The following is a 23,031-nucleotide window of genomic DNA, read 5'->3' on the forward strand; positions in this document are numbered from 1 at the left end:
AAAAAAAAAAAGAAAGCAGGAAGGAAGGAAGGAAAGAAAGAAAGAAAGAGAAAGAATGAAAAGTATTTAGCACGTGTCTTGGTTCTAGGTACAAGAGTCAACACCTCTTGTATGTTGAGTCTAAATACAGGAGTCACAATCTCAATGGTGGACTGGAATCGTGCATGGGAGCCTCAATTACTTTTGTGGACTGTGTGAGCCTCAATCACTTATGTGGACTGTGTCTCCTTAATCACAGCCTTACAGGTGTGCCGAGTCATGGTCCAAAAGTCGCCAGCCCTCCTTTTGACTGGATCCACATGTGAAAGTCCATACTTTGACTGCCTTCAGTCATGAGATTCAGTTCCTCAGCTGTGGGCTGTGTTCATGTGGAAAGATGACAATCTTGACTGTTGGGTGAGTGTGCATATGAGTGTCATATTCTCATCTGTGTTCTCGGTTTTGTTAGGACACTCTGTACCACCCGAGGGCTTTATATATTATGTATGAGTCACAATCTGCTCCGACATATTTGTACTGATATGGACCCATGATTGTACCCGTGGCCCTAAGCCCAGGTATGAGTCAATATCTCTTCAATTAGGAGAGTCCAGATTGGAAAGTTTTTACCTGCTTATAGGCTGGGTTTATTAAAGAGTCACTAACCCAACAGTGGCCAGAGATTCATATATGACAGTCACAATTTTAACTTTGAACTGTGTCTACCTGTGAGTTTCAGGACCTCAAAATTGGACCCTGTCCACGTGTGAGGGTGACAACTTTAAAGGTTGGCAGGTTGCGCATACAAAAAACAATCTCATATTTGTGCTGTGTCCTGTGATGACAGTTTGTACCACTTGACGGCTATACCATATGTGAGGGAGTGGTAATTCTCTATGACATTTACACAAAGAAAAGACCCATTATTTTACCCATTTCCCTAAGCCTAGCTATTAGAGACGGTATATCTTTTATTAACTTTTTTGGGGAGGTATAAATGTCATCATCGTATCTGTGATCTCTGCAAATATATATATCAACATCCCTCCCATGTGTAGGGAATGAGGAGAGTTACGTCACCTTGGCAATGGCCCAGGAATATGTCACACTCTTTTCAGAGGGCAAAGACCAGGCAGGAGGGTCACATCACCTTGATGCTTAGGGAGGAATATGTTACAATCCCCTCCTGAAAGTAGGGCACAGGTGGCAGAGTCACATCACCTGGGTGCTGGGCCTAGTGTTATATCCCAATACTTTTTGTGGGCAAGGTCCAGGCAGGAGAGGCATGTCGCCTGTTTTTTGGGCCCAGTAATAGGTTACAGTCTTCCCAGTAGAAAGAAGAAAAGAGTCACTACTTTTTGCTGATGAATGCATAGATATGTCACAATTTCCTTGTAGGTAGGGTCCAGACATAAGCCTCTAATCTAATTCCACTAATCCACACTAATTCCAACTCTGGCTCTGCCAGCTTCTTATGACTTATCGTATACTTTTCATTTCTGTTATGCTCCAGGAATGAGTTTCTCGGTGACTTTTGAAGTAGTTTGTCCACCTGCTTCGGATAAACATTGACCTCTTGAATCCAAGGGCTGTTTTGTTGAGCATATGAAGTCTTCCCATGAGTATTCCTCTCGCTTCCGTTCACTTTCTTCTGTAGCCTCCATTTTTCCAATTGCTTTCCTGCCCTTCTCAATATGCATCAAGACCTTCAAGGTCATATATGAAAGGAGTGGGGAGGGAAGTCTAGCCCCCTTTTGGCAGTTAGCTGAAAAACGGGCTTCACATCTACTAAAAGAATATCGGAAGTGGAAATCTGAGAAGAGAAATACTTATTTTGTTGCTAGAATGCTCTTACCGAGAGCCACTAGAGGTCAATGGAGTTGACGATATAGGCCGGACCAAGGCCACAGGTGCAAGAGACACATAAAACAGAGATCAAAATTTGGGTGTACATGGTAAGACTTGCCCATTCCAGAACCCCAAGGATGAAGAGGGGGCCACAGTTCACTCCCATATCTCCTCTGTTCTCAAGTGGGTAACTAGTGGATCACCTACAAATAGTGATCAGCAGCTTCCCAATAACATCTCAAGAGTTGGGCGGTGGGGGGAAGTAATGCAAGACCCCTGAAGTATGCCAACATACAAAACCCCAAGTTAAAAGGTCACACCGTGCACTTGCCTTTTAAGTCACCCACTTGGCCCTTTTCCAAGTGTACTTTCCTTCCTTTTGTTTCTGTTCTGTAGCTTTCTAATAAACTTTTACTGCTACTCTAAATCTTGCCTGTCTCTCCTGCTTTATACCCCTCAGTTGAGTTGTTTCTTCTGAGGAGGCAAGAATCGAGGTTCCTGCAGACTCATACCCATATGAATTCACTTCCAGTAACAGGTAACAGGTAGGAGAAAAGAGTAATATCACCTAGGTGCTGGTCCAGGAATATGTCACAATACCATATTAGGGGAGGGTCCAGGAAAAGACTCATATTACCTAGGTGAAGTGCTTAGAGATGTGTCACAATGCCCCCTATGGGTAGGACTCAGGAAGAAGAGTTAAATTACCTAGAAGCTGTGCCCAGCTATATGTCACAATCAGCCCAGTGGGAAAAGCCAAGGCATGAGGCACATCATGTAGGTGCGAAGTCAAGTGATATGTCACAATCTCCTCTGTGGACAGGTCCCAGGAAGAAAAGGAGACACACATCATCTAGCAGAAAAGCCCAGAGTATGTAATGATGATTCCTATGGGCAAGGATCAAGGCAGTAGAATCACATCACCTGTGTGCTGGGCCCAGTGATAAGTCACTCTTTCTTCTGTAGGCATAGCCCAGGCAGGAGAGCAGAGTTACATCAACTAAGTCCTGGGCCCAGAGATATGTCACATTCTCTCCTATGGGCAAAGAGCAGGTATAATATGATAATCACTTCAAATACTTGAGCTTCCAGAGACCATGTCACAATGGTCTCTGTGATCAGGGTTCAAGCAGGAGACTCACGTCACATTGATTGTGGCCCCAACAATATGTCACAATGTTTTCTGAGAAGAGGGTCAAGGTAAAAAAGCAATGTCACTTTGGTATTGGGCCCAGCGATATGTCATTGTCTCCCATGTGAGCAGATATCAGGCAAGAGAAGAGAATCACATCACCTTAGTTATGAGCACAGACATGTCACAAAGCCCCAAGTAGGTAGTGCCAAGGCAGGAGAATAGTGTCACATCACCTAGGTGCTGGGTCCAGTGATATGCCACAATCCCATCTGTCAGCTAGGCCCCCCACAAGAGTCAAATCACTCAGGTGCTAGGAGAGGTGTATGTCACAATAACATCTACAGGAAGATCCAGGGGTGAGATTAACAATTCCGTACATGTCCCAGTTTTAGGTATAAGAGTCAACACCTCCGGAATGTTGAGTCTAAGTACATGAGTCACAATCTCAAGAATGGACTGCATGAAAGCCTCTATTCCTCCTGTAAATTTTGTCTTCTTAGTAAAGTCGCCATTTCATGGGTGTGCTGAATCATAGTGTGGGAGTCACCAACCTACCTGTGGACCAGATCTGTTGGCAAGTCAATTTTCCAACTTTTGACTGCCTTCGGGTGTAGGATTCAGAAACTCCACAGTGGGCTGTGTGATGTCACCAGCTAAAGGGCTATTCATGCACAGAAGGGTTGTTACTGTAATCATCAGGTTTGTTGTTTTTATCTTGCTAAGAATACATGCGTGGCTCATAATTGTGCTAGAAAACCATAAGGGTTTTGGTTAAATTACCTGTTGTTGTATGTTATAAAGTAGACATAAAATTGGCCAAAATAGATTAAAATTCTACAAATGTGGAGTCAAGTTTCTCTTGACTCCAAGAGAAACTTGGAGGCTTAGGAAAGAAGACCTGGAAAAAACCCAATAAAAGGCTAATCAGAAGCTCAGAGAAACTGCAACCAGCTGTCCTTTATCTACCTATGACCTGGAAGCTCCCACCCCACTTCGTGCTGTCCCACCTTTCTGGACAATGTACATCTTACATATAGTGATGGATGTCTCCTGTCTCCCTAAAATGTATAAAACTAACATGTGCCCCAACAACCTTGGGCATGCATTGTCACAGCCTCCTGACACTGTGTCACAGGTGTGTTCTTAACCTTGGAAAAATGAACTTTCTAAATTGAGCCCTGTCTCAGATACTTTGGGTTCAAATTAGTAATTTCAGGTAGAAATTAAAATTCTTCTTAAAATAGAAACAAAGGACTAAACAGAGAAAAACTAATAAAAGTGTGCTCAAGGCCAGGCATGGTGGCTCACACCTGTAATCTCAGCACTTTGAGAGGCTGAGGTGGGTGGATCACTAGAGGTCAGGTGTTCAAGACCAGCCTGGCAAACATGGTAAAACCCCGTTTCTACTAAAAATGCAAAAATTAGCAAAGCACAGTGGTGCGTGCCTGTAATCCCAGCTACTCAGAAGGGTGAGGCAGGAGAACCACTTGCACCCGAGGGCAGGAGTTGCAATGAGCTGAGATTGCGCAACTGCACTTCAGCCTGGGTGACAAGAGTGAAACTCCGTCTAAAAAAAAAAAAATCTAAAATTTATATGGTACGACAAAAAACTCTGAATAGCAGAAGGATTCAAGCAAAAAAGAAAGGCTAAAGGTATCATCCTACTTGACTTTGAAACATACAGCAAAGCTATAGTAATAAAAACAGTATGGTACTTGAACAAAAACAGTCACATTGGCCAATGGAGAACAAAAGAGAGACCAGAAATATATCCATGTATTTAAGGCTAACCGATTTTTTATATAGATGACAATTTCTAAGGAAAATTACAGTATCTTCAATAAATGATGTTGAGAAGACTATAGCCACATACAGAGCAATGAGTCCCTCATCTTACTCCATATATATAAATCAACTCAAAATATATTAAATACCCAAATGTAAAGCCTGAAGCTCTGAAACTACTACAAAAAATATAGACTGAAAGCTCTATAACATTGGTTTGGGCAGTGATTTTTTTTATTTAACCTCAAAATCCCAGGGAACTAAAGGAAAAATAGATGAGTCAGATTACTTCAAATTAAAAAGTTGCTGCACAGAATCTGATATAATCAACAAGACAACTAATAAATGGGAGAATATTTTTGCAAATCATACATGTGACAAGGGGTGAATATCAAGATTATGTAAGAAAGTAAAAAACTAACTACTAAAAATGAGCAAAAGGCTTAACTATTTTTCAAAAAAAGACATACATATGGCCAACAGATATTTAAAAATGCTTGATGTCACTTATTATCAGAGAAAGGCAAGCCAAAAAGTCTATGAGATATAAAGTCACTCATATTAGAATGACTCTTATTAAAAAGAAAAAAAAAGTATTGGTAGAGATGTGAAGAAAAGGGAATGCTTGCACACTGCTGGTTTGAGTGTAAATGAGGAAAACCATTAGGAAAACTGAAATAGAGATTTCTTAATAAATTTAAAATCAAACTACGATATAATACAGCAATTTCACTATTGGATATATATATTTAAAAACAAATGAAATCAGAATGAGAAACATTTGCACTTCTATGTTGTTTGCAACACTCTTCACAATAGCCAAAATATAGAATCAACAGTTCAACATCTAATGAGTAAATATTGACAATGTAGTATATATACACAATGGAATACTATTTATCTTTTAGAAAGAAAACTCTATTATGTTCAATCACATGGATTAACCTGGAGGATATTATATTAGTTTAAATAAGCCAGGAACAGAAAGATTAAAATTTTATGATTTCACCTACACATGAATGATATAAAACTTAACTGAAGTAGAGAGTAAAATTGTAATCACCAGACGCCAAGGTATTTAGAAGAAAGAGGGCTTTAGAAAGATGTTTGTCAAAGAATACATAATTATAATAGCATAGAAGTAACACATTCAAAAGGCTGATTGTACAGCATGGTGTCTACAGTTACTAGTAATGTATTTTTGAAAAATGCTAGGACAATATCATGTGTTGTCACCACAAAAATGTTAACTGTGTGAGGTAAAACATTAATTACCTAAAATTAAGCATTTGACAATGTATATATATACTTCAAAACATGTTTTACAGAATACATGTTTTATCTATCAAGTTGAAAAATATATATTTGAAACATTATAGAAGGATACCAATTTTTTAAATAGTCTCTGTCTTTGTCATTACTTGGCTAAATAGTATCAAAAATATATTTTTGTGCTGTTTTTGTCATTTAATTTTTCAGTCATAACCATAGGAGCTCTGACATTTAACAGCATGTTCTGAACGCAGTACAGTGCATAGGAGGAGCCAATGTACATTAGGGTTTTTATTTTAAGCTTGGGACAGCAGGAGTTTCTGGTGCTAATTGCAATGGTATGAAAGACATTAAAAGGGCAGGTGTTGTTTATGTTCTCAAGACTGGCCACTGTTTGAACACAGTAAACAAGTTTGCATGCAAAATAACAGGAAATGTTTTAATCTGAAAGCCACTATAACCTCATCTCCAAAATTTTTCCAGAGAAAAAGACCAAAGAGTTGCTTACAGTGAGGTGACTAAAAATAAAAACTGTAGACTGAACTTCACCCACTTCAAAAATTATACAACAGTAAAAATTTTCTCCAAATTGTAATATCAGTATGAAAAATAAACATTTCAAATGTCTAATCAACAGAGTACATTTTATTATTTTTCAACATTTAACATTTACACTTAAAAATAGGAGTCTGTATAAAAATGTAAGTTGTGCTGTATCATAGAAAATTAAATTTAGAATTCTTTACTTACCACTAACTCTCTTTTAAATATAATTTATAAGATATATTTTGTAACAAATTTTATGCTTGCCACACTTTGTGTAAGAATTCAATAAGATTCTTCTTTTACAAACAAAGAAAAACAATGTTAACTGATTTAATTATTTCACGTGTGGACAGTGTATGTCTCTTATTTTAATTAACTAATCTGAAAGTAATAATGGTAAGCAAATTCTCCACTTAAAACCCATTTTTTAGCACGTTAAAAATAGCAACTTTTGGCCAGGGGTGGTGGCTCATGCCAGTAATCCCAGCACTTTGGGAGGCTGAGGAGGGGGGATCATGTGGTCAGGAGTTCGAGACAAGTCTGGCCAATACGGTGAAACCCCGTCTCTACTAAAAATAGAAAAGTTAGCCAGGCATGGTGGCGCATGCCTGTAGTCCCAGCTACTTGGGAGGCTGAGGCAAAAGAATCACTTGAACCCGGGAGGCAGAGGTTGAAGTGAGCCAAGATCACACCATGCACTCCAGCCTGGGTGACAGAATGAGACTCCATCTCAGAAAACAAACAAACAAAACAAAACAAAGCAAAACCAACCAACTTTCTCATCAGAACCTACAAAATACCATGGAAAATAACATGGTAGGAAGACAACTGAGACAATTGTAGCTGTAACACAGAAAAGAAGGAGAAGAGCTGTGATGCATACATACTTGAAATGAATATATGACAAACAAAACTGAAGATAATTAAAAAATAAAGCAGCAGAATTTCTCTTTAAATTCAGCAAGAGTGAACTTTGCATCCTGGGAAAAATGTCCTCTCAACATGAGGAATCAATGTAATTTATTCTCCATTGATATTTTCCATTCTGACTTAAAGTTACAAACTAACTCCAGGAGGAATACTTATGGCTTATCATGAAGCATCTGCTACACAGCAAGCACTGCCATGTTTGTTTGCTGCACTTATATACAAAAACATCCTCTTGACTTATGGAAGCCTTCCTAGTACTTACCTGAACAAACTTGCTCAGTAAATAAATTAACTTAGGACAATTTTAAAAATAGAGAAGAACAATAACTAAGTAAAAGTGAGCTTATATAGGGTTCTCCAAGTAAAAGAAATAAATGAAATCTTCTAACTAAATAAAATATAACAATACACTAATTGTGGAATTACATCTAAAAATCATTTTGTGTACACTACTAAATTTCATAAAAATTATTCTTATAGTCCATGACCAGCTCACATAATGTATACTTCATAAACTACAAAACAACATATATATATATATGAAAAAAGAAAATTATGGGTCTTGCATTGAGTACCAGGCAAGTAAAAACAAAGCAATTTCATGGGGAGATTCTGAGATTCTGAATCATAAGATGTAAGATTTTACAGTAATGAATTCAATACAAACCAGAGAGTATAGATTTGCTTTCCAGATTTTTGAGGTTTTTGGTTTTCTAGTAAATTAGTCACCTTATCACAGTAATTTGTTTTGTTCTAATAATTTTTTTTCTGAAAATAGGTACAAACTCATAATTACACAAACACACTTACTTCATAATTTTCTTCTAAGGTATAGCTTTAGAGTAATATATATGTATATTTAACCCTATGTAAATCAAAACTAAAAGTCTGTACGAGGCTACCCCCTTTGGGTCCCCTCCCTTTGTATGGGAGCACTGTTTTCACTCTATTAAATGTTGCAACTGCACACTCTTCTGGTCCGTGTTTGTTATGGCTCGAGCTGAACTTTTGCTCACCATCCACCACTGCTGTTTGCTGCTGTCACAGACCTGCTGCTGACTTCCACCCCTCCAGATACAGCAGGGTGTCTGCTGTGCTCCTGATCCAGCGAAGTGCCCACTGCGAATCCCAATAGGGCTAAAGGCTTGCCATTGTTCCTGCATGGCTAAGTGCCTGGGTTTGTCCTAATTGAGCTGAACACTAGTCACTGAGTCACTGAGTTGCATGGTTCTCTTCCCACGGCTTCTAATAGAGCTATAACACTCACTGCATGGCTCAAGATTCCATTCCTTGGAATCTGTGAGGCCAAGAACCCCAGGTCAGAGAGTAAGAGGCTTGCCGCCATCTTGGAAGCAGCCCACCACCACCTTGGGACCTCTAGGAGCAAAGACCCCCGGGTAACATTTTGGCAACCACGAAGGGACCTCCAAAGCGGTGAGTAATATTGGACCACTTTCACCTTGCTATTCTGTCCTATCCTTCCTTAGAATTGGAGGAAAATACTGGGCACCTGTCAGCCGGTTAAAAATGATTAGCATGGCCACCAGACTTAAGACTCAGGTGTGAGGCTGTCTGGGAAAGGGCTTTCCAACAACCCCCAACCCTTCTGGGTTGGCAGCGTTGGTCTGCCTGGAACCAGCTTCCGCTTTCAATTTTCCTGACGAAGCCGAGGGCTGACTAGGGCAGAAAGCTGTCATCCCGAAATCCCGGCGTTAGCCGGTTGAGATCATGGTGCAGCCAGAAGTCTCTACTCAACAGTCTCCCATGCGTGCACCCCTACCTTTCCTTCTGACCCATATCTCCTGGGTCCTGACTATGACTTTCTTGAAAGTGTAGCCCCAAAATTCTCCTTATCTCTGAATCTACTTCCTCTGATCCCTGCCTCCTAGGTACTAATGGTTCAGATTTTCATTTACTCTAGCAAGTTGTATCTCCAAAGGGATGTAAGGAAGCTCTACACTGCATCCTTAGGCCCCTAGGCTATGAACCCAGAGTCTTGTCCCTGGTGTCCCTCCCAATTTAGGCATACAGCTCTCAGCATGGGCAGTTATGTAGGACCCATTCCCCACCACCTTTGCCAGGGCCCCAAGTTTGTAAAGAGCTAGGAGAAAAGAGAAAGAGAGAGAGACAGAGGAGAGAGAGAGAGAGAGAGACAAAGAGAGAAAGAAAGAGAAAGATAGAAGTAGTAAAGAAAAAACAGTGTGCCCTATTCCTTTAAAAGCCAAGGTAAATTTAAAACCTATAATTGATCATTGAAAGTCTTCTCCATGACCTTATAACACTCTAATACCACTTGGCTGTCAGTGTAAACAAGGGCGTAGCCTGAAAGCACTGAGGCCACTGACAACCCATAGCCTTCCTATCAAAAATTCTTAACCCAGTAACCCATGGATGGGACAAATGCATTCAGTTAGTAGCAGCACTGCTTTGGTATAAGTAGAAAAACTTTAGAGGAAACCTCATTGTGAGCACACCTTGCCAGTTCAGAGCTATCCTAAGTAAAAAAAAAAACCAAAAAGGTAGCTTACTAACTCAAATCTTAAAGTATGGGACTATTCTGTTAGAAAAAGGTGATTTAACATTGATCACTGAAAATTCCCTTAACCCAGCAGATTTCCTAACAGGGGATTTAAATCTTAATTACTATACAAAGGTCCAACCAGACCTAGGAGGAACTCCCTTTAGGACAGGACCATAGATGGTTCCTCCCAGGTGATTGAGAAAAAAAAAAAAACCTCAATGGGTATTCAGTAATTGAGGTAAACTCTTGTAGAAGCAGAGTTAGGAAAATTGCCTAACAACTGGTCTGCTCAAACGTGCAAGCTGTTTGCACTCAGCCAAGCCTTAAAGTACTTACAGAATCAAAAAACTCTATCTCGGTCCTGACTCAAAAGGTTACTCACACCCTCTCTGAAGTGAATTTGCATATGAACCATTGTTTGTAGGAATGCATCTTGATGGGGCAGCTGGGTTGTTATGAAATACTCAGGAACCCAGCCTAGCTCTAGAACTCACCTATGAGCACAAAGGCAACGTTGGGCACGCTGGTAAAGGACCACTAGAATCCAGCAGCCCAGACCCCTTTCTTTGTGGTCAAGAAAGTTGGGAAAACAGGTGCAGGACTGCTACATCGGTAAATGTAACTAATCCAATAAGCAGAAGTCCATGGGTGGTTACGCACTCTGGAAAGGAATAAGCGTTAGGACCATAGAGGATGCTGTAGGACTAATGCTCATTGGAAAATGACTAAGGGTACTAGCATCCTTATGTTTTTTTTTCAGATGGGAAACATTCCCTCCAAGGCAAAAATGCCCCTAAGATGTATTCTGGAGAATTCAGCCCAGTCAGAGTATATGTACCTTTTTCCCTGTCAGACTTGAAGCAAATTGAAATAGACCTAGGTAAATTCTCAGATAACCCTGATGGCTATATTGATGTTTTACAAGGGTTAGGACAATCCTTTGATCTGACATGGAGAGATAAAATGTTACTGTTAGATCAGATACTAACCCCAAATGAGAGAAGTGCCGCCATAACTGCAGCCTGAGAGTTGGGTGATCTCTGGTATGTCAGTCAGGTCAATGATAGTATGACAGCAGAGGAAAGAGAATGATTCCCCACAGGCCAGCAGGTAATTCCCAGTGTAGACCCTCATTGGGACGCAGAACCAGAACATGTAGATTGATGCTGCAGACATTTGCTAACTTGCATGCTAGAAAGACTAAGGAAAACTAGGAAGAAGCCTATGAATTATTCAACGATGTCCACTATAACACAGGGAAAGGAAGAAAATCCTACTGCCTTTCTGGAGAGACTAAGGCAGGCATTAAGGAAGCATACCTCTCTGTAACCTGACTCTATTAAAGGCCGACTAATCTTAAAGGATAAGTTTATCACTCAGTCAGTTGCAGACATTAGGAAAAAACTTCAAAAGTCTGCCTTAGGCCTGGAGAAAAACTTAGAAACCCTATTGAACTTGGCAACCTCGGTTTTTTATAATAGAGATCAGGAGGAACAGGCAGAATGGGACAAACGAGATTAAAAAAAAAAAAAAAAAGGCCACCACTTTAGTCATGGCCCTCAGGCAAACAGACTTTGGAGGCTCTGGAACATGGAAAGCCTGGGCAAATCGAATGCCTATTAGGGCTTCCTTCCAGTGTGGTCTACAAGGACACTTTAAAACAGATTGTCCAAATAGAAATAAGCCGCCCTGTCATCCATGCCCCTTATGTCAAGGGAATCACTGGAAGGCCCACTGCCCCAGGGGATGAAGGTCCTCTGAGTCAGAAGCCACTAACCAGATGATCCAGCAGCAGGACTAAGGGTGCCCGGGGCAAGCACCAGCCCATGCCATCACCCTCACAGAGCCCCGGGTATGCTTAACCATTGAAGGCCAGGTGGTTAACCATCTCCTGGACACTGGCGTGTCAGTCTTACTCTCCTGTCCCGGACAACTGTCCTCCAGATCTGTCACTATCTGAGGGGTCTTAGGACAGCCAGTCGCTAGATACTTCTCCCAGCCACTAACTTGTGACTGGGGAACTTTACTCTTTTCACATGCTTTTCTAATTATGCCTGAAAGCCCCACTCGCTTTTTAGGGAGAGACATTCTAGCAAAAGCAGGGGGCATTATACACCTGAACATAGGAGAAGGAACACCTGTTTGTTGTCCCCTGCTTGAGGAATTAATCCTGAAGTCTGGACAACAGAAGGACAATATAGGCAAGCAAAGAATCCCCGTCCTGTTCAAGTTAAACTAAAAGAGTCCACCTCCTTTCCCTACCAAAGGCAGTACCCCCTTAGACCCGAGGCCCAACAAGGACTCCAAAAGATTGTTAAGGACCTAAAAGCCCAAGGCCTAGTAAAATCATGCAATAGCCCCTGCAATCCTCCAATTTTAGGAGTACAGGAACCTAACGGACAGTGCATGTTAGTGCAAGATCTCAGGATTATCAATGAGGCCGTTGTCCCTCTATACCCAGCTGTATCTAACCCTTATACTCTACTCTGCTTTCCCAAATACCAGAGGAAGCAGTGTTTTACAGTCCTGGACCTTAAGGATGCCTTTTCCTGCATCCCTGTACATCCTGACTCTCAATTCTTGTTTTTCTTTGAAGATCCTTTGAACCCAACATCTCAATTCACCTGGACTGCTTTACCCCAAGGGTTCAGGGATAGCCCCCATCTATTTGGCCAGGCATTAGCCCAAGAATTGAGCCAGTTCTCATACCTGGACACTCCTGCCCTTCGGTATGTGGATAATTTACTTCTAGACGCCCGTTCGGAAACCTTGTGCTATCAAGCCACCAAAGCACTTTTAAACTTCCTCGCCACTTGTGGCTACAAGGATTCCAAACCAAAGGCTCAGCTCTGCTTACAGCAGGTTAAATACTTAGGGCTAAAATTATTCAAAGGCACTAGGTCCCTCAGTGAGGAACATATCCAGCCTATACTGGCTTATCCTCATCTCAAAACCCTAAAAGCAACTAAGAGGGTTCCTTGGCCTAACAGGCTTCTGCCAAATATGGTTTCCCAGGTACGGTGAAACAGCCAGGCCAGTATATACACTAATTAAGTAAACTCAGAAAGCCAATACCCATTTAGTAAGATGGACACCTGAAGCAAAAGAGGCTTTCCAGGCCCTAAAGAAGGCCCTAACCCAAGCCCCAGTGTTAAGCTTGCCAACAGGGCAAGCTTATATGTCATATAACTGGTCATATAAGTATCTCTCCATATGAAACGACATATAAAGGCTTCTCTTTATATGTCACAGAAAAAAACAGGAATAGCTCTAGGAGTCCTTACACAGGTTCAAGGGACCAGCTTGCAACCTGTGGCATACCTGAGTAAGAAAATTGATGTAGTGGCAAAGGGTTGGCCTCATTGTTTACGGGTAGTGGCGGCAGTAGCAGTCTTAGTATCTGAAGCAGTTAAAATAATACAGGGAAGAGATCTTACTGTGTGGACATCTCATGATGTAAATGGTATACTCACTGCTAAAGGAAACTTGTGGCTGTCAGACAACCGTTTGCTTAAAAATCAGGCTCTATTAATTGAAGGACTAGTGCTGCGACTGCGCACTTGTACAACTCAACCCAGCCACATTTCTTCCAGACAATGAAGATAGAACGTAACTGTCAACAGGTGATTGCTCAAACCTATGTCGCTCAAAGGGACCTTCTAGAGATTCCCTTGACTGATCCCTACCTCAACTTATATACTGATGGAAGTTCCTTTATAGAAAAAGGACTTTGAAAAGCACGGTATACAGTGGTCAGTGATAATGGAATACTTGAAAGTAATCCCCTCACTCCAGGAACTAGCACTCAGTTGGCAGAACTAATAGCCCTCACTCGGGCACTAGAATTAGGAAAAGGAAAAAGGGTAAATATATATACAGAATCTAAGTATGCTTACCTAGTCCTCCATGCCCACACAGCAATATGAAGAGCAATGGAATTCCTAACTTCTGAGGGAACACCTACCAAACATCAGAAAACCATTAGATTATTATTGGCTGTACAGAAACCCAAAGAGGTGGCAGTCTTACACTGCTGGGGTCATCAAAAAGGAAAGGAAAGGGAAATAGAAGGGAACCGCCAAGCGGATATTGAAGCCAAAAGAGCCACAAGGCAGGATCCTCCATTAGAAATGCTGATAGAAGGACCCCTAGTATGGGGTAATTCCCTCCAGGAAACCAAGCCCCAGTACTCAGCAGAAGAAACAATGGGGAACCTCACGAGGACAGTTTCCTCCCCTCAGGATGGCTAGCCATCGAAGAAGGAAAAATACTTTTGCCTGCAGCTAACCAATGGAAATTACTTAAAACCCTTCACCAAACCTTTCACTTAGGCATTAATAGCACCTATCAGATGGCCAAATTATTATTTACTGGACAAGGCCTTTTTAAAACCATCAAGCAGATAGTCAGGGCCTGTGAAGTGTGCCAAAGAAATAATCCCCTGCGCTGCAGGCCATACATTTCAATCCCTGTATCTTTAACCTCCTTGTTAAGTTTGTCTCTTCCAGAATCCAAGCTGTAAAGCTACAAATTGTTCTTCAAATGGAGGCCCAGATGCAGTCCATGACTAAGATCTACCGCGGACCCCTGGACCGGCCTGCTAGCCCATGCTCCGATGTTGATGACATCAAAGGCACCCCTCCTGAGGAAATCTCAACTGCACGACCCCTACTATGCCCCAATTCAGCAGAAAGCAGTTAGAGCGGTCATCAGCCAACCTCCCCAACAGAACTTGGGTTTTCCTGTTGAGAGGAGGTACTGAGAGACAGGACTAGCTGGATTTCCTAGGCTGACTAAGAATCCCTAAGCCTAGCTGGGAAGGTGACCGCATCCACCTTTAAACACGGGGCTTGCAACTTAGCTCACACCCGACCAATCAGGTAGTAAACAGAGCTCACCAAAATGCTAATTAGGCAAAAATGGGAGGTGAAGAAATAGCCAATCATCTATACCCTGAGAGCACAGGGGGAGGGACAATGATCAGGATATAAACTCAGGCATTTGAGCCGGCACTGGCTACCCTCTTTGGGTCCCCTCCCTTTGTATGAGAGCTCTGTTTTCACTCTATTAAATCTTGCAACTGCAAAAAAAAAAAAAAAAGTCTGTAGGTATGTGTTTGCAGGCATAGTGGCCACATGTTCAAAGAAAAATAGATAACAAATTTTAAAAAATATTTACTCAGGACCCAGATATGTATAGATTTTATTTACATTCCTATATGATTTTTATTATGACCACAAAAATGACCCTATAATAAATAACAATTTAGTTTTATATTTCAAAATAACTAAAAGTGTAGATTTGGATTGCTTGTAATTCAAGGAATAAATGTTGAAGGTGATGAATCCCTCATTTACCCTGATGTGATTATTACATATTTTATGCTGGTATCAAAATATGCTATATATGGCAGAAATATATCTACACACTATGTACCCACAAAAGTTAAGAAAAATAAGTTTAAATTTGTCAAGGCGAAAAGAAAAAGAAGTTTAAATAAGATTAAAAATATAAAAATTTAACCTACAAGAACAATATTCTTTAATTTATTTGCAGGTTAAAGCCACTGAAAAAAAATTACTGGAGATGTTATTCCGCTCTTACCAAATAGTAAACTGTTGCCATCTCTTACCTACACCCTTGAGTAAGGTGGGATAGGTTAAAGTGAGTGGCATAATAACACTTCATTGAATGTACAATAGACTTAACATGTCAAAAAATGTTTTAAAATTAAGTTTACATATAATCTAAAAATTTATGAATGTACTGCATTACATAAAAGCACAATTAATATAATACATCACTAATTTAATTTTAATTTTAACTAAAATTTTAAAATGTTTTTCTCTCACTATAATGCACAAAAATATATTACTCAACACCTACCTCATACATCACTCAATATTTTGTTAACCACAAAAAGCCTCTCCATTTAGATTTTTATCATGCATTTTATATTTTAATATCCTTTCTCTTTTATGAAAAACGTCATAAATAATGCCCACCTAATAAAAAAGAATCTCTGATATCTCTGATGCAGCAACAATTGATCACATGCTTTCACATGTAAATAAAGTAGGAATGAAGAGCATGAAGTAATTTGAGAGTTGAATTACATCCTTATTTGCTTTTCAAAGAGTCTGTAATTTTTTTAATATTGCAATGTTAATTTTTTTGATATTTGAAGCATACAAAAAGTATACTTCAAATGTAATTATAACTCTCCAAAAAATCATCTCCTCTTTTTAAAGTTATATGCAAATAACTTATCTAAATTTTAGATTGAAATTATTTTTTAAACTCAACACTCTGATTTAGTGTAGTCTGAAGTACCAGTGCCTTATGATTTCTACTGTGAATTCTCTGACATTTACAGAGTTAATTTTGGATTGAATATTTTTCATATTTACTGCATCTACAAAAAAAACTTAGTATACTGTTTTCTAAGCTGTAGTTTATAAACTTTTTTCCAAATTTATTACATTTGCAGGTTTTTTTCTCTATTATAAATTCCCTGATAGTGAACAAAGTTTGAGCAACTTTAGGGTTTTTCTCTAGTACAAAGTATGCATAATAAGATCTGTGATACAAATATAGTACTACAACCGTCTTTATATTTGTAATGTTTGTCATCAAAAGAAATACTCTTCACCATTCTAAGGCTATATATTTTCTAAAAGATATTCTGACAGTAATTACATTTTTAATATTTGTATTAAGTATAAACTCTGTGATGTTAAGATGTGAGCAGATATTAATGGCCTTTCCACATTCTTCATAGGTGTACATTTTTTTCAAGTATAAATGCTTTCCTATGCGACAAGGTGTGAGTATTGGTTAAATATTTTGCCACATTCTTCATAGAGTTTTCTCTAGGATAAATTATCTTACACTCAAGTGTGACAACCATTTAAAGGCTTTGTGACATGACTCACATCTAGGGTTTCTTGACACTATGATTTCTTTTATGTTTAGAAAAGTGTAAGGTGTTCTCAAGAGCACTGTCATGTCTTTTAGGTTTGTAGAGTTTTTCTCCAGTATGATTTGATAACTTATTAAAAACTTTGCCACATTCGACCGGGCGCAATGGCTCATGCTTGTAATCCCAGCCCTTTGGGGCACTTTGGGAGGCCAAGGTGGGTGGATCACTTGAGGTCAGGAGTTCAAAACCAGCCTGGTCAAAATGGTGAAACCCCGTCTCTACTAAAAATACAAAATTTAGCTGGGCGTGGTGGCAGGCGCCTGTAATCCCAGGTGCTTGGGAGGTTGAGGCCGGAGAATCTCTTGAACCCAGGAGGCGGAGGTTGCAATGAGCTGAGATTGCGCCATTACACTCCAGATTGGGCGACAGAGTGGACTCCATTTCAAAAAAAAAACTTTGCCACATTCTTCACATTTGTAGAATTTCTCTGCAACATAAATTATCTTATGTGTAATAAGCGTTGAAACGTTTTTAAAGCTTTTGTCACATTCTTCATATTTATAAAATTTATCTTCTCTATGAATTCTCTTATATTTAGTATGAGTTGAAGACCAGTTAAAGACTTTGTTACATTCTTCACATCTGTAGGGTTTCTCTTCAGTATGAATTATCTTAATGTGTGGTAAGATGTGAGAAATGGTTACAGTCTTTGCCACGTTCTTCATATTTGTAGGGCTAGTTTCCATTATGAATTATCTTATGTTCAGTAAGGTTTGAGGACGTTAAAAGCTTTGCAACATTCTTCACGTTTGCAGGGTTTCTCTTCAGTATAAATTGCTTATTAAGAATTGAAGAATTAGGCTGGGCACAGTGGCTCATGCCTGTAATCCCAGCACTTTGGGAGGCCGAGGAGGGCAGATCACCAGAGGTTGGGAGTTCGAGACCAGCTTGACCAACACGGAGAAACCCCATCTCTACTAAAAATACAAAATTAGCCAGGCGTGGTGGCACATGCCTATAGTCCCTGCTACTCGGGAGGCTGAGGCAGGAGAATCGCTTGAAAACCCAGGAGGCCGAGGTTGCGGTGAGCCGAGATCGTGCCACTGCACTCCAGCCTGGGCAACTAGAGCGAAACTCTGTTTCAAAAAAAAAAAAAAAAAAAGAATTGAAGAATGCTTATGGCATTATTCACATTTGTAGGGTTTCTCTCCCATTGAATTATCTCGTTTAGCAAGAGTTGAGGACTGGCTAAAAGCATTGCCACCTTCTTCACATTTGTAGGGTTTTTCTCCAGTATGAATTTTCTTATGTCTAGTAAAGTTTGAGAATTGATTAAAAGCATTGCCACATTCTTCACATTTCTAGTTTGTCTTCAGTATAAACTATCTTATGTTGAGTAAGGTCTGAGAACCAGTTAAAAGCTTTGCCACACTTTTTATATTTGTAGGGTTTCTATTCAGTATGAATTATCTTATGTTCAGTAAGGTTTGAGGACCAGTTAAAAGCTTTGCCACACTCTTCACATGTGGAGGGTTTCTCTCTAATTTATCTTATATTAAGATTTGAGAACCCGTTAGAAGCTTTGCCGCATTCTGCACATTTGTAAAGTATCTCTCCAGTATGAATTATCTTATGTTCAGTAAGTTTTGAGAAGCAGTTAAAAGTTTTGCCAAATTCTTTGCATTTGTAGTGTTCCTCTCCAGGATAAATTATTTTATGTTGAGTAAAGTTTGAGGACTGGTTAAAAGCTTTGCCCATTCTTCACAATTGTAGTGTTTGTCTCTAGTATGAATTATCTTATGTTAAGTAAGATTTGAGGACTGATTAAAAGCTTCGCCACATTCCTCAGATTTGAAGGCTTTCTCTTCAGTATGTCAGTAAGATTTGAGGACCAGTTAAAAGCTTTGCCATATTACACACATTTGTGGAGTTTATCTTCTTTAGGAATTCTCTCATTTTGAGTAACAGCTGAGCAATGGTTAAAAGCTTTGCCACCTTTATTACATTTGTAGGGTTTTCCTCCAGTATCAGTTATTTTATGTGTATTTAAGGTGTGAGGACTGATTAAAGGCTTTGCCACATTCTTTACCTTTGTAGGGTTTCTCTCCAGTATGAACTGTTTTCTGTCTATTAAGGCTTGAGGACTGGTTAAAAGCTTTGCCACATTCTTCACATATGGAGGGTCTGTCTCTAGTATAAATTATCTTATGTGTATTAAGGTTTGTAAAATGGTTGAAAGCTTTGACACATTCTTCACATTTTTAGGGTTTCTCCCCAGTATGAATTATCTTATGTTTAGTAAGGGCTGAAAGATGGTTAAAAGCTTTGCCACATTCTTCACATTTATAGGGTTTCCCTCCAGTATGAATTGTTTTATGTCGAGTAAGGTGTGAGGACTGGTTAAAGGCTTTGCCACATTCTTCACATTTGTACGGTTTCTCTCCAGAATGAATTATCTTATGTTTAGTAAGGTTTGAGGACTGACTAAATGCTTTACCACACTCTTCACATTTGTAGGGTTTCTTTCCAGTATGAATTATCCTATGTTTAGTAAGGCGTGAGAAATGGCTAAAAGCTTTGCCACATTCTTCACATTTGTAGGGTTTCTCTCCAGTATGAATTGCTTTATGTTTAGTAAGGTGTGAGGATTGCTTAAAAGCTTTGCCACATTCTTCACATTTGTAGGGTTTCTCCCCAGTATGAATTATCTTATGTTTCATAAGGGTCGAGAAATTGTTAAAAGCTTTGCCACATTCTTCACATTTGTACGGTTTTTCCCCAGTATGAATTATCTTATGTTTCATAAGGGTTGAGGAATTGTTAAAAGCTTTGCCACATTCTTCACATTTGTAGGGTTTCTTTCCAGTATGAATTATCTTATGTTTTCTAAGGGCTGAGAAATGCTTAAAAGCTTTGCCACATTCTTCACATTTGCAGGGTTTCTCTACAGTATGAATTACCTTATGTTCCCTAAGTTTTGAGGACCACTTAAAAGCTTTACCACATTCTTCACATTTGTATGGTTTCTCCCCGGTATGAATTATCTTATGTTTCCTAAGGGCTGAGAAATTGTTAAAAGCTTTGCCACATTCTTCACATTTGTATGATTTCTCCCTAGTATGAATTAATTTATGTTTCTTAAGGGTTGAGGAATTGTTAAAAGCTTTTCCACATTCTCCACATTTGTAGGGTTTCTCCCCAGTATGAACTGCTTTATGTCTAGTAAGGTGTGAGGATTGCTTAAAAGCTTTGCCACATTCTTCACATTTGTATGGTTTCTTCCCAGTATGAATTATCTTATGTTTCATAAGGGTTGAGGAATTGTTAAAAGCTTTGCCACATTCTTCACATTTGTAGGGTTTCTTTCCAGTATGAATTATCTTATGTTTTCTGAGGGCTGAGAAATGCTTAAAAGCTTTGCCACATTCTTCACATTTGCAGGGTTTCTCTCCAGTATGAATTACCTTATGTAAAGTAAGTTTTGAGGACCACTGAAAAGCTTTACCACATTCTTCACATTTGTAGGGTTTCTCTCCAGTATGAATTATCTCATGTTTTCTAAGGGTTGAGGAATTGTTAAAAGCTTTGCCACATTCTTCACATTTATAGGGTTTCTTTCCAGTATGAATTATCTTATGTTTTCTAAGGGCTGAGAAATGCTTAAAAGCTTTGCCACATTCTTCACATTTGCAGGGTTTCTCTGCAGTATGAATTACCTTATGTACAGTAAGTTTTGATGACCACTTAAAAGCTTTACCACATTCTTCACATTTGTAGGGTTTCTCTCCGGTATGAATTATCTCATGTTTTCTAAGGGTTGAGGACTGGCTAAAAGCTTTGCCACATTCTTCACATTTGTAGGGTTTCTTTCCAGTATGAATTATCTTATGTTTCCTAAGGGCTGAGAAATGGTTAAAAGCTTTGCCACATTCTTCACATTTGTAGGGTTTCTCTTTAGTATGAATTGCTTTATGTCTAGTAAGGTGTGAGGACCACTTAAAAGCTTTACCACATTCTTCACATTTGTAGGGTTTCTCTCCAGTATGAATTATCTCATGTTTTCTAAGGGTTGAGGACTGGCTAAAAGCTTTGCCACATTCTTCACATTTGTAGGGTTTCTTTCCAGTATGAATTATCTTATGTTTTCTAAGGGCTGAGAAATGGCTAAAAGCTTTGCCACATTCTTCACATTTGTAGGGTTTCTCCCCAGTATGAATTGCTTTATGTCTAGTAAGATGTGAAGATTGCTTAAAACCTTTGCCACATTCTTCACACTTGTAGGGTTTCTTCCCAGTATGAATTATCTTATGTTTCATAAGGGCTGAGGAATTGTTAAAAGCTTTGCCACATTCTTCACATTTGTAAGGTTTCTTTCCAGTATGAATTATCTTATGTTTTCTAAGGGCTGAGAAATGCTTAAAAGCTTTGCCACATTCTTCACATTTGCAGGGTTTCTCTTCCATATGAATTACCTTATGTACAGTAAGTTTTGAGGACCATTTAAAAGCTTTACCACATTCTTCACATTTGTAGGGTTTCTCTCCAGTATGAATTATCTCATGTTTTCTAAGGGCTGAAAAATTGCTAAAAGCTTTGCCACATTCTTCACATTTGTAGGGTTGCTTTCCAGTATGAATTATCTTATGTTTTCTAAGGGCTGAGAAATGCTTAAAAGCTTTGCCACATTCTTCACATTTGCAGGGTTTCTCTGCAGTATGAATTACCTTATGTACAGTAAGTTTTGAGGACCACTTAAAAGCTTTACCACATTCTTCACATTTGTAGGGTTTCTCTCCAGTATGAATTATCTCATGTTTTCTAAGGGCTGAAAAATTGCTAAAAGCTTTGCCGCATTCTTCACATTTGTAGGGTTGCTTTCCAGTATGAATTATCTGATGTTTTCTAAGGGCTGAGAAATGGTTAAAAGCTTTGCCACATTCTTCACATTTGTAGGGCTTCTCTCCAGTGTGAATTGCCTTATGTCTAGTAAAGTGTGAGGATTGCTTAAAAGCTTTGCCACATTCTTCACATTTGTACGGTTTCTTCCCAGTATGAATTATCTTATGTTTCACAAGGGTTGAGGAATTGTTAAAAACTTTGCCACATTCTTCACACTTGCAGGGTTTCTTTCCAGTATGAATTATCTTATGTTTAGTGAACATTGAAGAGAAGTTAAAAGCTTTGCCACATTTCTTATATTTGTAGGGTTTGTCCTCAGTATGAATTATCTTATGTTTAATAAGGGTTGAGAACCATTTAAAGGCTTTGCCACGTTCTTCACATTTGTAGATATTCTCTCTAGTATGAATTTTCTTATGTTGAATTAAGTGTGAAAGTATGAAATATGATTTGCTACATTTCATACATTTGAAAGTTTTCTTTTTAGTGTGTCTAATCTTATGTCTATTTGAATTTGAGTATTTATGAAAGACTTTCACATATTTGTTACACTGAAATATTTTTCCCTGGGTAGTTGTCCAACATTGGTTAAGTTTATTATAACCTTCTTCGAGCATTTTACCCTCATTGACACTTTCACAATCTTTTCTTAATCGTAAATTCTTATGCCCACATCTTGCATATGTTCTCAATATTACTTCTTGGAAAGAATCTTTTATGCTCTGATCTGGCCAAAAGTCTTGTGTAAAATGAGAACTAATAACTGGAAGAAATGAAAATAATAAATTATGTCACTTGCTAGAGTCAGATGAATATACTTTACAAACCTAACCTCTAAAATTATACAAACCGCATAAGCAAGATGGCACAGCAAAATAAGACAGGCCCTAATTTCTTCATAGACATATAAATGTAATAAAAACATACTGACCAAAATATATTTGTTGAAAATTTATAAATGAGTTAAGTGTGTAGAGTGCCCCAAGTAAGTACAATGCAAACAGCCACATAAAAGGAAAGAGAAGTCTGTTACAGTTTCCCAACTCAACTCTTCCTGCTCCCCAAAATGACATAGTGTCTTTAGAAGTAAATTGCTGGCTGGGAATGGCAGCTCACACCTGTAATCCCAGTACTTTTGGAGTCCGAGGCAAGTGGATTACCTGAGATCAAGAGTTCAAGACCAGCCTGGCCAAA

At 39.0% G+C, this 23,031-nt stretch overlaps 2 protein-coding genes and 1 pseudogene across 2 annotated transcripts in view; all 3 read right to left on the reverse strand.

Moving 5' to 3' along the window:
• Positions 1–5,119: 5,119 nt before the first annotated feature.
• On the reverse strand, positions 5,120–17,923 carry LOC112130116 (zinc finger protein ENSP00000375192-like). The gene is given in 2 exon segments (XM_054540079.2): positions 5,120–17,372; positions 17,375–17,923. Coding segments are annotated over 2 exon segments (729 nt in total). The 5' UTR covers positions 17,685–17,923; the 3' UTR covers positions 5,120–16,953.
• Positions 6,108–6,596, reverse strand: PONPYGV1R-PS1901 (vomeronasal 1 receptor ponPygV1R-ps1901 pseudogene; annotated as a pseudogene).
• A 138-nt stretch (positions 17,924–18,061) lies between the features above and the next one.
• Positions 18,062–23,031, reverse strand: part of LOC100448036 (zinc finger protein 99) — a 31,962-nt gene continuing 26,992 nt past the window's right edge. The window contains exon 4 of the mRNA XM_024237290.3: positions 18,062–22,600. Coding sequence (XP_024093058.3) covers positions 19,200–22,600 — 3,401 coding nt within the window. The 3' untranslated portion in view covers positions 18,062–19,199. The remainder of the gene's footprint in view (positions 22,601–23,031) is intronic.

Source organism: Pongo abelii, chromosome 20 (assembly GCF_028885655.2).
Source record: "Pongo abelii isolate AG06213 chromosome 20, NHGRI_mPonAbe1-v2.0_pri, whole genome shotgun sequence".
In the NCBI taxonomy this organism is placed as follows: domain Eukaryota; kingdom Metazoa; phylum Chordata; class Mammalia; order Primates; family Hominidae; genus Pongo; species Pongo abelii.